Source organism: Falco cherrug, chromosome 19, assembly GCF_023634085.1.
Source record: "Falco cherrug isolate bFalChe1 chromosome 19, bFalChe1.pri, whole genome shotgun sequence".
Classification (NCBI taxonomy): domain Eukaryota; kingdom Metazoa; phylum Chordata; class Aves; order Falconiformes; family Falconidae; genus Falco; species Falco cherrug.
Genome location: NC_073715.1, coordinates 3,516,165 through 3,528,595, shown reverse-complemented (window position 1 = coordinate 3,528,595; position 12,431 = coordinate 3,516,165). Strand labels below are relative to the sequence as shown.

The following is a 12,431-nucleotide window of genomic DNA, read 5'->3' as shown; positions in this document are numbered from 1 at the left end:
CCACGCGTGGGGGCCATGCGCAGGCTCAGGCCGCCGCGCCCACCCGGCCGGGCAGGGTCCCGCTGTCTCCCGGCCCCCCGGGACGAGCCCCCCGCCCTGCCCCGCCGCTCCGGGCGGCCGCAGTCACCGGGGGGTGGGGGGGGAGAGGCGGGGGTGCCCCGGCTGCGGGGCCGGTGTCCGCCCGCCCGGCCGGTGCCGCGCCGTCCCCCGGGGCCGCCCCCTCCGGATCTGGGCGGGGAGCGCCGGCCCCGCCGCCCCCTCCGGCCCCTGCGTCTCCGTCCGTCCCGTCCCGTCCCGTCCCGTCCCGTCCCGTCCCGTCCCGCCGCATGGGGCCCCCCGGGCCGGCCTGACCCCCCCCGCCGCCCCGCCGCCCCCGGAGACGGGCCCCGCCGAGGAGCCGCGACGGACCCCCCCGGCTGCCCGGCCCCCGCCAGCCCGGAGAGACCCCCCCGGGTGCCCTCCCCGGGGGCGCGGGACCCTCGGAACCGGCCCGGGGCCGCCCCGGCCGCTCCCCCCCGCACGGCCGGAGAGACCCCCCCGCCTCGCCCCATCTGGAGCAGAGACCCCGGCCCCGCCCGGGACCCCGGGAGCCCCGGGGAGACGCGCTCCCCTCCGCGGGACACGGCGGCCGGCACCCCTGGGGACCCCTCAGCCGTCCCCGCGCGGGCGAAGGACGCCTGGAGCCCCCCACCCGCGCCGGGGGCGAAGGCCCCGGCCCCCCTGCCCGCATCCCCCCCCCCGCCCCGGGCTGGCCCCCCACCGCCCAGGGTCCCGCTCCCGGGGCTGGGGGCGAGCGGGCTGCCCCGTGCCCCCCGGCTGAGCCGGGCCTGAGCCGGTGGCAGGAGCAGGGGGCGTCGGGGAGCCCCGGGGGGGCTGCGGCCCCCTGCCCCTGGCCAGCCCCATGGCGGCCAAGTGGTTCAAGGAATTCCCATCCAGCCTGAAGACGGTGTCGGAACGGGCTCGGCCGGGCGGCGGGAGCCTGGCCAAGAGCCGCAAGAACTCAGCCGTCGAGTTGGGGGGCTGCCGGGCCGGCCCGGGGGGTGGCAAGGAGGGGGGGGGGTCGGTTATCCCGGGACAACCTGCAGGGTCTGCTCCAGGCCGCCACCGGGAAGATGCGGAAGAATTCCCGAGCGGAGGGGGGAGCAGCGGAGGGGCCCCCCAAAACCTGCGGCACCTACATCAACCGCCTCATCAAGGTGGAGGCTCCCGAGAAGAACGGGAAGGGGTACCCCGGCCCCCTGCCCACCGCAGCGCCAGCCCCGGAGCAGGACAAGGGGAAGACCCCCAAGACAGAGACGGTAAGGGGGGGGACTGGGGGGATGGGGGGAGGGGGGGGGGGTGTGGGGGACACGGCGCAAAGCGATGGCAGCTTGAACCGCTCCGGCTCATTAGCCCGGCTGACCCCGGGCTTTCATCGCTCCCAGCTCCGGCGCCTTCCGATCCCCTTCAAAGCTCCTTCAGCCCCCCCGCCTTGGGCTGCTGGGGAGGGGGGAGCACTTGGCGAGCCCCCTCGCCGTGTCCCGCCGTGTCCCATCCCACCCTGACCCCGGCTAAACAAAGGCTGACGCAAAGCTTTTCTGGGGATCCAGCCTTTGCCACCCCCCCACCCCCCCCCCCCATTGCCCTGGGGTGGCTGGCAGCCAGCTGGGGAGGGGGTGTCAACTGAACGGGTCCCCCAGCACCCCCCCGGCTCCTCCCCACCGCTGCTGCACCCTTGTGGGGTCGTGGCACTACCCCAGTGCGCTGCCATCCCCCCCACCCCCGCCCCGTGGTGACCCCAGTGTCCCACCTGGCTCTGCGCTGGTGGCCTCCCCCCTGCTCCACCACCCCTGGACAGGCAGTGGGACCCCCCCACTTCACCCCACCCCGCAGCAGCCCCTTGAGGCTGCCGGTGGCCTCCCCCTGCTCCATCATCCCTGGGACATGCAGTGGGACCCCACCCCACCCCGCAGCATCCCCCTGAGTCCCCTGGTGGCCTCCCCCTGCTCCATCATCTCTGGGACATGCAGCGGGACCCCCGCCCATTCTGCAGCATCCCCCTGAGGCCCCTGGTGGCCGTGCCACCCCCAGGTCATCATCCTGGAGGACTATGCCGACCCCTACGACGCGAAGCGCACCAAGGGGCAGCGGGAAGCCGAGCGCCTGGGGGAGAACGACGGCTACATGGAGCCCTACGACGCCCAGCAGATGATCACAGGTATGTGCCGCACCACGGGCAGCGCGGCTGGCACCGCTGGCACCGCTGGCACTGCTCCCCAACCGGGAGCGCCCTCGGAGCCGCCGGGAGGCTCCGGGAACAGGAAAGCCACTCGCCGCTTCCTGCGGCTGCGCGGGGCCAGATAAGGCTGGACGCTGACCCCTGCCCGCCGGCCCCTCGCCCGGTGCCGGGACCCGCTGCCATCACCCGACGGGTGTCTGGGACCAGTGCAAAACCCCCAGTGCCACCCAGCTGTCCCCAGGGTGGGGGGATGCAGCAGCTCTGGGGGTTCCCTGTGGCTGTGCCCCCCGCCCCCAGGCGGTGACCCCCCGGCCGGCGTGGCGGCCGCCCAGCTGGCCACAACAACAGGAACTGACTCGGCCGGAAGCTGGAAATAAAAGATTTGCTGCTGATGGTTTTTTTCCATGCGGGACAGCCGGGGCTGTTTGGCGGAGCCTGGCGCCGGGGGTCGAAGCGGGGGGCCAGGGGGGTGTGAGCCCCCCGTGGGGCTGAGCTCCGGTGTGGGGTGTAGCATCCCGCTGCCGTAGAGCCCGGCTGGTGCCAGCGGCATGTTTCGGTGTTCCCGGTGCTGGCAGCCTTGGGGATGGGACAACAGGCCAGGCGCCACGAGGATGGGCCCCTTCCTGCTCTGGCTCCTCCCGAGCTGGTTCCCAATGGGGCATCCCCGATGTGGGGTCCCTGGCGTACATCCCCCCCAAGGGCAGGTGTTGGGAGGAGAGGGAGGGGGGACTCAGGGGACGCACAGCCCCCTCCCTGACCCGCCATCCCTCTTTCCCGCAGAAATCCGCCGTCGGGGCTCCAAGGACCCCCTGGTCAAAGCCATCCTGCTGCTGGACGGTCCTGGCGAGCCTGGGGAGGGGGGTGGCAAGACGGAGCCGGCCAAGTGGTCGGGGGGCAAGGAGGCGGCAGGGAAGGGGCCACAGCTCTACGACACCCCCTATGAGCCTGGGGACGGGGGGGCTGGGGGGGCCACTGAGCGCAGGGCAAGGGCTGGGGATGGGCGCCTGCCCGAGAACGACGAGCGCCCGGCCGGCGAGTACGAGCAGCCCTGGGAGTGGAAGAAGGAGCAGATCGTCAAAGCGCTGTCAGGTAGGGGGGGGCGGGGACGGAGACCGGGATGGGGACAGGAGCCAGGACGGGGATGGGGACCAGGATGGAGATGGGGATGGGGACCGGGATGGGGACAGCAGCCAGAATGGGGATGGGGACCGGGATGGGGACAGGGACCAGAATGGGGATGGGGATGGGGACCAGGAGGGAGATGGGGACCAGAATGGGGATGGGGACTAGGGTGGGGGCAGGGACCAGGATGGAGACAGGAACCAGGATGGGGATGGGCACCAGGATGGAGATGGGGACCAGAATGGCGATGGGGACAGAGATGAGGATGGGAATGAGGATGAGGACAGAAATGTGATTGGTGACAAGGACAGGGATAGGGATGGGGACAGACTTTTCAGCAGAACCTTTAGCCATAGGACCAGGGGGAATGGCTTTAAACTACAAGAGGCTGGATTCAAACCAGATATAAGGAAAAATGTCCTGCACTGGGGGTGGTGAGACCCTGGCACGGGTTGCTCAGCGGTGACAGATGCCCCATCCCTGGAAAGGGTCAAGGTCAAGTTGGACGAGTCTCTGAGCCACTTGGTCCAGTGGAAGGTGTTGGACTAGATGGAGATGGGGATGCAGCTGGGGATGGAATTGGTACGAGAGCAGCTTTGGGGGCTCACATCTCATTCCCCCCCCCCCAGTCCAGTTTGAGGGCTCGGAGCGCCCCAAGGAGGAGGCGCCGCGGCAGCACCTACGCCAGAAGAGCTGGACCCCCAAGATGCTGAAGGCAGCGGGCAGCGAGCACGGCGAGGGGGAGCGGGTCGACCCTGCCCTGGCGCTGGAGAAGCAGCCGTGAGTCGCGAGGCTGAGCCACGTGCAGCAGCCAGGGCAGGACATGGGATATGGGGTTGGGGGGGGTTGTTCCAGGGCTTTACCAGCGCTCAGCATCCTCCCCCCGGTCCCCCCCACAGCTGGTACCACGGGGCCATCACGAGGGCCGAGGCAGAGAGTCGGCTGCAGGCATGCCGCGAGGCCGGCTACCTGGTGCGCACCAGCGAGACCGGCAGCGGCAAGTACTCCATCGCGCTCAAGTGAGTGGCTGAGCGGCCATGGGGCAGGGGGTCCCAGCCCCGGGGGGGGTCCCACCCCGGGGGGATGCTGTAGCAGGAGCCCCCAGTTCACACCAGAGCCCTGATGGGGTGGGAGCAGCCCGGTCGCGGGTCTGGCATCCCCCCATCCTATGGGGTGGGAGGGGGGACCCAGGCATCCTGGCACGGTGCTGAGGCGAGGAGGTGGAGGGGGGCAGGCGGTGCGTCCCCCTCCCCGGCACATTGTCGGGAGCGCCAGCGGCGTTTCCTTCCTGAGGAAGCGGAGCCCCTGGAGCCGAAACAATCGGGAGCGGGACGGGAACGGGAACAAACAGGGGTGGATGCGGCCTCGGCGGCGGGGCGGGTGGGCGCCGGGGGGCTGGCGGCACCGCTGACGCCCACCGGCCACCCAGGACCAGCCAGGGCTGCGTCCACATCCTGGTGGCCCAGACCAAGGACAACAAGTACACGCTCAGCCAGGCCAGCGGCGTCTTCGCCAGCGTCCCCGAGGTCGTGCACTACTACTCCACCGAGAAGCTGCCCTTCAAGGGGGCCGAGCACATGGCCCTGCTGCACCCCGTCCACTGCAAGGGGCATTAGCACCCACTGATGGCCCCCCCACCCCGGCCTGCAGCCCCCAGCCCCGCGCTGTGGGGCAGGGTCCGGCCCTGGCGATTGCCACGTGCCGTGGGAAGGGTCTGGCAAAGGACCAGCCCCGCGGGGACCCCCACTCCTGCCTGGTGGCCGCTGCCCGCCGCTGGACTCCGGCAGGGCTGCGCTGCCCTTTCGCCGGGATGGATCCTGCCCACCCTGTGCCAGAGCTGGCCCGGTGCTGGGCGGCCGCCGGTGCCCAGGGCTGGGGGTCCAGCGGGGTGGGATGTGTCAATGATGTAGGAAAATAAACCTGTTGGCTGAGAGGAGGCAGGTGGTCCTGTGGGGGCAGGGGGCTGCAATGGGGAAGGGATGGGGCTGGGGGGCCTGGGGGCTGCAATGGGGAAGGGATGGGGCTGGGGTCTGCAATGGGGAAGGGATGGGGCTGGGGGGGATGGGGGCTGCAATGGGGAAGGGATGGGGCTGGGGGGGCTGCGGGCTGCAATGGGGAAGGGATGGGGCTGGGGGGGCTGGGGGCTGCAATGGGGAAGGGATGGGGCTGGGGTCTGCAATGGGGAAGGGATGGGGCTGGGGGGGATGGGGGCTGCAATGGGGAAGGGATGGGGCTGGGGGGGCTGCGGGCTGCAATGGGGAAGGGATGGGGCTGGGGGGGCTGGCGTCTGCAATGGGGAAGGGATGGGGCTGGGGGGGCTGGAGTCTGCAATGGGGAAGAGATAGGGTTGGGGGGGTCTAGGGGGGGAGCTACAGTGTGGAAGGGATGGGGCTGGGGAGCCAGGGGGCTGCAATGAGGAAGTGGGGGGGCTGGGGTCTGCGGTGGGGAAGGGATGGGGCTGGAGGCTGCAGTGGGGAAGGGACGGGGCTGGGGGCTGTAATGGGGAAGTGCTGGGGCAGGGTTGGGGCTGCAATGGGGAGGGGATGGGGATGGGGAGACTGGGGGCCGCAGTGGGAAAGGGATGGGGCTGGGGGCTGCAGTGGGGAAGGGACGGGACTGGGGGGGCGGGATGGGGTAGGGGGCTGCAATGGGGAAGCAATGGGGCTGGGGGCTGCAGTGGGGAAGGGACGGGACTGGGGGGGCGGGATGGGGTAGGGGGCTGCAATGGGGAAGCAATGGGGCTGGGGGCTGCAGTGGGGAAGGAACGGGGCAGGGGTGCAGCTGGGGTCTGGAACGGGGAAGCAGTGAAGCTGGGTTGGGCTACAGCGGGGAAGGGATGGAGCTGGGGGCTGCAGTGGGGCAAAGTTGGGTCTGGGGGCTGCAATGGGGAAGGGATGGGGCAGGTTTGGGGCTGAGGTCTCCAGTGGGGCAGGGATGGGGCTGGGGGTCCCGAGGGTGCCGGGATGGGCCAGTGCCTGGGGTGTGGGTGCTGAGGGGGGGGCAGTGAGACACCCAGCCCCTTCCCCAGCCAGGTCTGGGGGGGGGGGGGGGGGGGAGGCCGCGGGGCTCTGCCAGCAGCACCCCCCCAGCACTCCCCGAAACTGGGGGGGGGGTCCAGGGCTGGGGCCCACCAGGGCTGCCCAGGATCGGGCCCCTCCCCCCCCCCCAGGGTCACCTGCCTGCTTGGGGGAGCAGAAGTGGGTGACACCCCCCAGATGGTACCAGCAGGAGCCACCCCAGTTTTGGGGGGCGGGGGTACCAGGGCTCCCCCCACCCGCACATCTGCATCCTGTTGGGCTTTTTATAGGGCGCGGGGGGGGGAACGCAGTGTCCCCAGGGTGCTGGGCGCCCTGTCCCCTCGCCCTGCGGTTTCCTGCCAGGGTGCAGCTGCAGCTCCCAGGGGCATTGCGCAACCCAAGGTGGGGGATGGGGGTGGGTGGGCATTGGGCGTGGGGGGCACAGCCTGGGTCTGCACGGCATGGGGGGCGAGCGTGGGGGGTGCAACATGGGGTGCATGGCATGGGGGGGGGGGGCATAGGGTGCATGGGCTGGGGGTGCATGGGATCAACTTGGGGGGGGGGGGGGGGGGCACAGCCCCCTAGGGTCACCCCTGGGTGATGGAGGCTGCAGTGTGACCCTTTGGCCACAGCACCCCCCCCCCCCCCCCCCCCCAAAAAAAAAACCAAGCCACCCCCCCCAGTACAAATCCAAGATGTTTATTTGAGGCACCTTTGGCCACGTTTCCCAAACACGCGTTTAAAAATAAGCCCCCCGGGGGGGGGGGGGGGAGGGGGGGCTGGGCAGAGGGATGGGGCTGAGCCAGCCAGCTCCCCCCCCCCCACCTGCCCACCACCCCCCCACTGCACGGTGGGGGCTCCGCTTCAGCCATGGGACCCCGGGGGGGAGGGGGGGCTGGGCAGAGGGATGGGGCTGAGCCAGCCAGCTCCCCCCCCCCCCACCTGCCCACCACCCCCCACTGCACGGTGGGGGCTCCGCTTCAGCCATGGGACCCCGGGGGGGAGGGGGGGCTGGGCAGAGGGATGGGGCTGAGCCAGCCAGCTCCCCCCCCCCCCCACCTGCCCACCACCCCCCACTGCACGGTGGGGGCTCCGCTTCAGCCATGGGACCCCCAAACCCGGCCCTGCTCCCGCGCATCCAGTGCCTTCCCAGCTTGGCCACAGCCCTGGAGCTGTGCCCCCCCGCCCCCCACCCCCCCAAGGGCCATCTCGGGGGACCCCCCAGCTGGTTTCTCCATGGGGGTGGCACTGAGCCCCCCCTCCGAGGCACTGAGCCCCCCCCAGCGAGGCTGCTTTCACCCACAGGGTGCAGGGATGGCTTTCAGCACCCCCAGATGGGGGGGGGGGCTGCTCGTGGGGCCACATCCTACCCCCGGGACCCCCCCCTGCCTGACCCGCAGGCACCCGCCAGCGCAGCCAGCCCCTGGCTACTGTCCTGAGAAGAAATAGTCCAAGTTGGTGACATGGAGAGCCCCGGGGACCGGGGGGGGCGGGGGGCGAGAGCAGGGGGGTGTCACTGAGGGGGGGGCTGGGGGGGCCCAGGGGCACCAGCACATGCTGCCCCTCCCCCTCTGGCTTGGCTGTCCGCCACCCGCCCGTCCGCCACATCTGCTTGTACCTGCAAGAGGGGAGAGCGGTCGCAGGTGAGGGGGGGGGGCGGTGGAGCCCCTCTGCCCCCCCCCGCCCCCCCCAGGCACAGACCTCACCACGATGCCAACGAAGAGGGCGATGCCCAGGAGCAGGCTGCCCCCGGCCACCAGGAAGGCAGAGGGGTGCGCCACGGAGCGGGTGCTGGCTTCCACGACGGTCCCTGCGGCAGACGGGGGGGGCGGGGGGACACGGGACGGACAGGCTCATTGTGGGGACAGGGGACACGGGGGTCCCAGTCCCCCGCAGCCAACCCAGGGCCCCCTCCTCACCACCAGCATCATCCTCCCCAAAGAGCTCGGGGGGCAGTGTGATCCCGTAGGTGCCGTCCTCCCCGGGGAACTGCAAGACGAGGTGGGGGGGTGCGGTGGGACGGGTGCCACTTTGCTGTCCCCTTGTCCCACACCGGGACACGAGACCCAACTCGGGAGCATGTCGCGCTCCCCCCCACCCCCACCCCCCGGGGCTGAGGCCACGTCCCACCTGCGAGCTGAAGGGTCCCATTTCAGAGGTGAGGTCGCTGGGGTCTGCAAGGTGAAGGGGGGGGGACTCTGTGAGGCTGGGGGACCCTGGGCTGACCCCCCAGCCTCAGGGCCAGATGTGTCCGTCCCCCCCCCCTCCCCCTTACCTATCCAGGGGGTGCCCACCGCCTCCCGGCTCCACTCGCTCCACGCGCCGTGGCCGAACTCCTCCTGCGCCCGCACCTGCACCACGTGCTGCATCCCCCGCCACGCGTCACGGATGTCCAGCCACGTCGTCATCACCTGGTCCACCTTGGGGGGGGGACGACGGACACGGACACGGGCAGCTGGGGGTTGGGGACAGCCCTGCCGGGGACAGCCCCCCACTGGGGAAGGGGTCTCACCTCCGTGAAGGTCCGGGCAGGCTCAGGGCGGTAGCGGACCTGGAAGCGGAGCCAGTAGAAGCGGGGGGTCCCACGAGGAGGGGTAGGACCAGTTGACCCGCAGCCGCTGCGGCGCCTTCTCCAGCGCCTCCACCGTGACGTTGAGGGGGGGGGTCGGGCTTCACTGCCAGGGAAACGGGGGGGGGGGGGGGGGGGGGCCTCAGGACCCGGCCCTGCACCACCCCAGACCCCAGCAAGCAGAGAGCGGCACTCACGGACGCTGCTGAGGGTGATGATCCTGTCCTCGCCGGCCGAGGCACCGGCACCGTTGTGGGCGCACGTGGACACCACGAGGGGTTTGGTGTCTTCGGTCCCGGGGGGCACCTTCACCGCGGCAAAGAAACTTCCGCGCCTTGGAGAAGTAGCGGCACCGCTGCTCCGTGGCGTTCTCAGCCACGAACCTGCGGGATCCGTGCGGCCTCAGCGGGGGCTGCGGCACAGTGGGGGGGGAGTCGGGAGGGACAGCGAAGCCCCCCCCCCCCCCCCCCCCCCCCCATCATGTCCCACGGGGGGCCGTCGCTCACCTCCGCTTCACCCAGAGCATCGCCCGCGTCCCCGGGGGACGGCTTCGCCTGCAGCGGCCACCTCGCACAGGACGTCTTTGTCGTGGCTCCGCCGGGGTAGCAGGAGACGCGGGGAGTTTCGGGGGGCTCTGCAAGGCAGGGAGGCGCTGGGGGATGCCGGATGGGGGGGGGCGGTGATGCTACGAGGGAAGCCCCCACCCCAGCGTGGACCCACCTTCCACCAGCAGGCGCAGGGAGCGCAGCGGGCGGCCCCCCCAAGGAGCAGCTGTAACGCCCCGAGTCCTCGTAGCGCAGCCCGCTGCAGGAGCAGCACGTTGCCCCCCGCCAGCCTGCGGCCCCCCCGCCGCCCGAAGCCCCCCGCGCCTCCACCTGCCAGGACACCGGGACGTTCACTGGTGCCTGGTCCTGGCAGGTCAACGTGACGTTTGCTCCCGGGCGTCCCAGCACCGTGTCCCGTGAGAGCCCTGGAGGGATGAGATTGGGGGGGGGGGGGGGGGCAGGCAGCGGAGATGAGACCCCAGACCCTACAGGTGGCCCCAGAGTTGGGGGGCACCCCAGCATCTGGTCCCCTGTGCCCAGCAGCTCCTCGGTGTCGGTCACTGCAGGAGGCACCGAGGAGCAAGTGATTCCCCTGACACACACCCCCCCCCCCCCAGCCAGGCACCGGCCCCCCCAGCACCAGCCCCCCCCCAGCCCCGCAGCACCCAGCCAGGGTGCGAGCCGGGGGTGTGGTGGTGGGAGCCAGCTGGGCGGTGTGGGGAGCCGTGGGCCGGGGCGGGGGGTGTGGGGGGTCCTGGGGGGCTGGCACTGCAGGGGTTAAGTGGCCGGGCTGGCCGGTGGCCCCGGGCCAGGCCTGGGCTGGGGCCAGTGGGGGCCACAGGGGCAGCTCTGCCGGCTCCAGCTCCAAAGGTCAACGGCCAGCGCGGACCTGCTGGTTCCCGTTGGCTCCTGCTGCCGGGAACGCACCCAGCACCCAGCCTCAGCACCCAGCACCCAGCCAGCACCCAGCCTCAGCACCCAGCCTCAGCACCCAGCACCCAGCCTCAGCACCCAGCCTCAGCACCCAGCACCCATCCAGCACCCAGCACCCAGCCTCAGCACCCAGCACCCATCCAGCACCCAGCCTCAGCACCCAGCGCCCAGCCTCAGCACCCAGCCTCAGCACCCAGCCAGCACCCAGCCTCAGCACCCAGCCTCAGCACCCAGCACCCATCCAGCACCCAGCACCCAGCCAGCACCCAGGCCTCAGCACCCAGCCTCAGCACCCAGCACCCATCCAGCACCCAGCCTCAGCACCCAGCACCCCGCCAGCACCCAGCCTCAGCACCCAGCACCCATCCAGCACCCAGCACCCCAGCACCCATCCAGCACCCAGCCTCAGCACCCAGCCTCAGCACCCAGCACCCAGCCAGCACCCAGCCTCAGCACCCAGCCTCAGCACCCAGCACCCATCCAGCGCCCAGCACCCAGCCTCAGCACCCAGCACCCATCCAGCGCCCAGCACCCAGCCTCAGCACCCAGCGCCCAGCCTCAGCACCCAGCCTCAGCACCCAGCCTCAGCACCCAGCACCCAGCCAGCACCCAGCCTCAGCACCCAGCCTCAGCACCCAGCACCCATCCAGCACCCCAGCACCCAGCCTCAGCACCCAGCCTCAGCACCCAGCACCCATCCAGCACCCAGCCTCAGCACCCAGCACCCCGCCAGCACCCAGCCTCAGCACCCAGCACCCATCCAGCACCCAGCACCCCAGCCTCAGCACCCAGCCTCAGCACCCAGCACCCATCCAGCACCCAGCCTCAGCACCCAGCACCCCGCCAGCACCCCAGCCTCAGCACCCAGCACCCATCCAGCACCCAGCACCCAGCACCCATCCAGCACCCAGCCTCAGCACCCAGCCTCAGCACCCAGCCCCCAGCCAGCACCCAGCACCCAGCCTCAGCACCCAGCACCCATCCAGCACCCAGCCTCAGCACCCAGCCTCAGCACCCAGCGCCCAGCCAGCACCCAGCCTCAGCACCCAGCACCCAGCGCCCAGCCAGCACCCAGCCCCCAGCCTCAGCACCAGCCTCAGCACCCAGCCTCAGCACCCAGCGCCCAGCCAGCACCCAGCCTCAGCACCAGCGCCCAGCCAGCACCCAGCCAGCCCCAGCGTCAGCACCCAGCACCCATCCAGCACCCAGCCTCAGCACCCAGCACCCAGCCTCAGCACCCAGCCCCCATCCAGTACCCATCCAGCCCCCCGCCTCAGCACCCAGCCCCCAGCCAGCACCCAGCCTCAGCACCCAGCACCCAGCCCGCCCCAGTGCCCAGCCAGCCCCAGAACCCAGCCCCAGCACCCAGCCAGCACCCAGTACGGGCACCCAACCAGCCCCAGCGCCCAGTACCAGCGCCCAGCCCCCAGTACGGGCACCCAACCAGCCCCAGCGCCCAGTACCAGCGCCCAGCCCCAGCCCCCAGTACGGGCACCCAACCAGCCCCAGCGCCCAGTACCAGCGCCCAGCCCCAGCACCCAGTATGGGCACCCAACCAGCCCCAGCGCCCAGTCTGGGCACCCAGCCAGCCGCAGCACCCAGCCCCAGCCCCCACCCAGAACTCTCCCGGCTTTAGCACCCACCCAGGTGCCCCGTACGAGCCGGGTCCCCCCTGTCCCCATGCCCGCGCCGGGGTGTGTGTGCGTGTGTGTCCCGTCCCGTCCCGTCCCCCCCCCCCCCGGTGACCGGTCGCACTCACCCGTGGGGCCGCAGGGCCGCCCGGGAGCGGCGGCGGGGGGCAGGAGGAGGAGGAGGGGCGGGGGGGAGGCAGAGCAGCAGCGGGGAGCAGCGGCCGCAGCGGCCGCGCCATGCGCCCGGCCCCGGGCAGGTAAACATCGGCGGAGCCGCCGGCGGCGCGGCCGGTGCCCGCGGTTGTGAAACCGGGACGGGGGTGGGGGGTGGGGGGGGGAGGGGGCGGCCCCCGCGGCGGCAGCACGTGCGCCCGGGCGGGGCGGGGCCAGCCGGCA

The 12,431-nt window shown here is 72.0% G+C and overlaps 2 protein-coding genes across 2 annotated transcripts; one reads left to right on the top strand and one right to left on the bottom strand.

Annotated features, from left to right (window-relative positions):
• Positions 1 to 318: 318 nt before the first annotated feature.
• On the top strand, positions 319 to 5,273 carry SHE (Src homology 2 domain containing E). The gene is given in 7 exon segments (XM_055696772.1): positions 319 to 1,051; positions 1,053 to 1,298; positions 2,071 to 2,197; positions 2,999 to 3,307; positions 3,970 to 4,120; positions 4,240 to 4,359; positions 4,770 to 5,273. Coding segments are annotated over 7 exon segments (1,290 nt in total). The 5' UTR covers positions 319 to 901; the 3' UTR covers positions 4,957 to 5,273.
• Positions 5,274 to 7,490: 2,217 nt separating this feature from the next.
• On the bottom strand, positions 7,491 to 12,359 carry IL6R (interleukin 6 receptor; the record flags this gene model as incomplete). The annotated part of the gene is given in 17 exon segments (XM_055697229.1): positions 7,491 to 7,844; positions 7,846 to 7,975; positions 8,059 to 8,167; positions 8,277 to 8,346; positions 8,488 to 8,531; positions 8,633 to 8,777; positions 8,870 to 8,935; positions 8,937 to 9,027; positions 9,120 to 9,238; positions 9,240 to 9,309; positions 9,433 to 9,467; positions 9,469 to 9,492; positions 9,494 to 9,526; positions 9,529 to 9,560; positions 9,647 to 9,686; positions 9,688 to 9,896; positions 12,164 to 12,359. Coding segments are annotated over 17 exon segments (1,473 nt in total), but the record flags the coding sequence as incomplete, so codon positions are not given.
• Between the last annotated feature and the right edge of the window lie 72 nt (positions 12,360 to 12,431).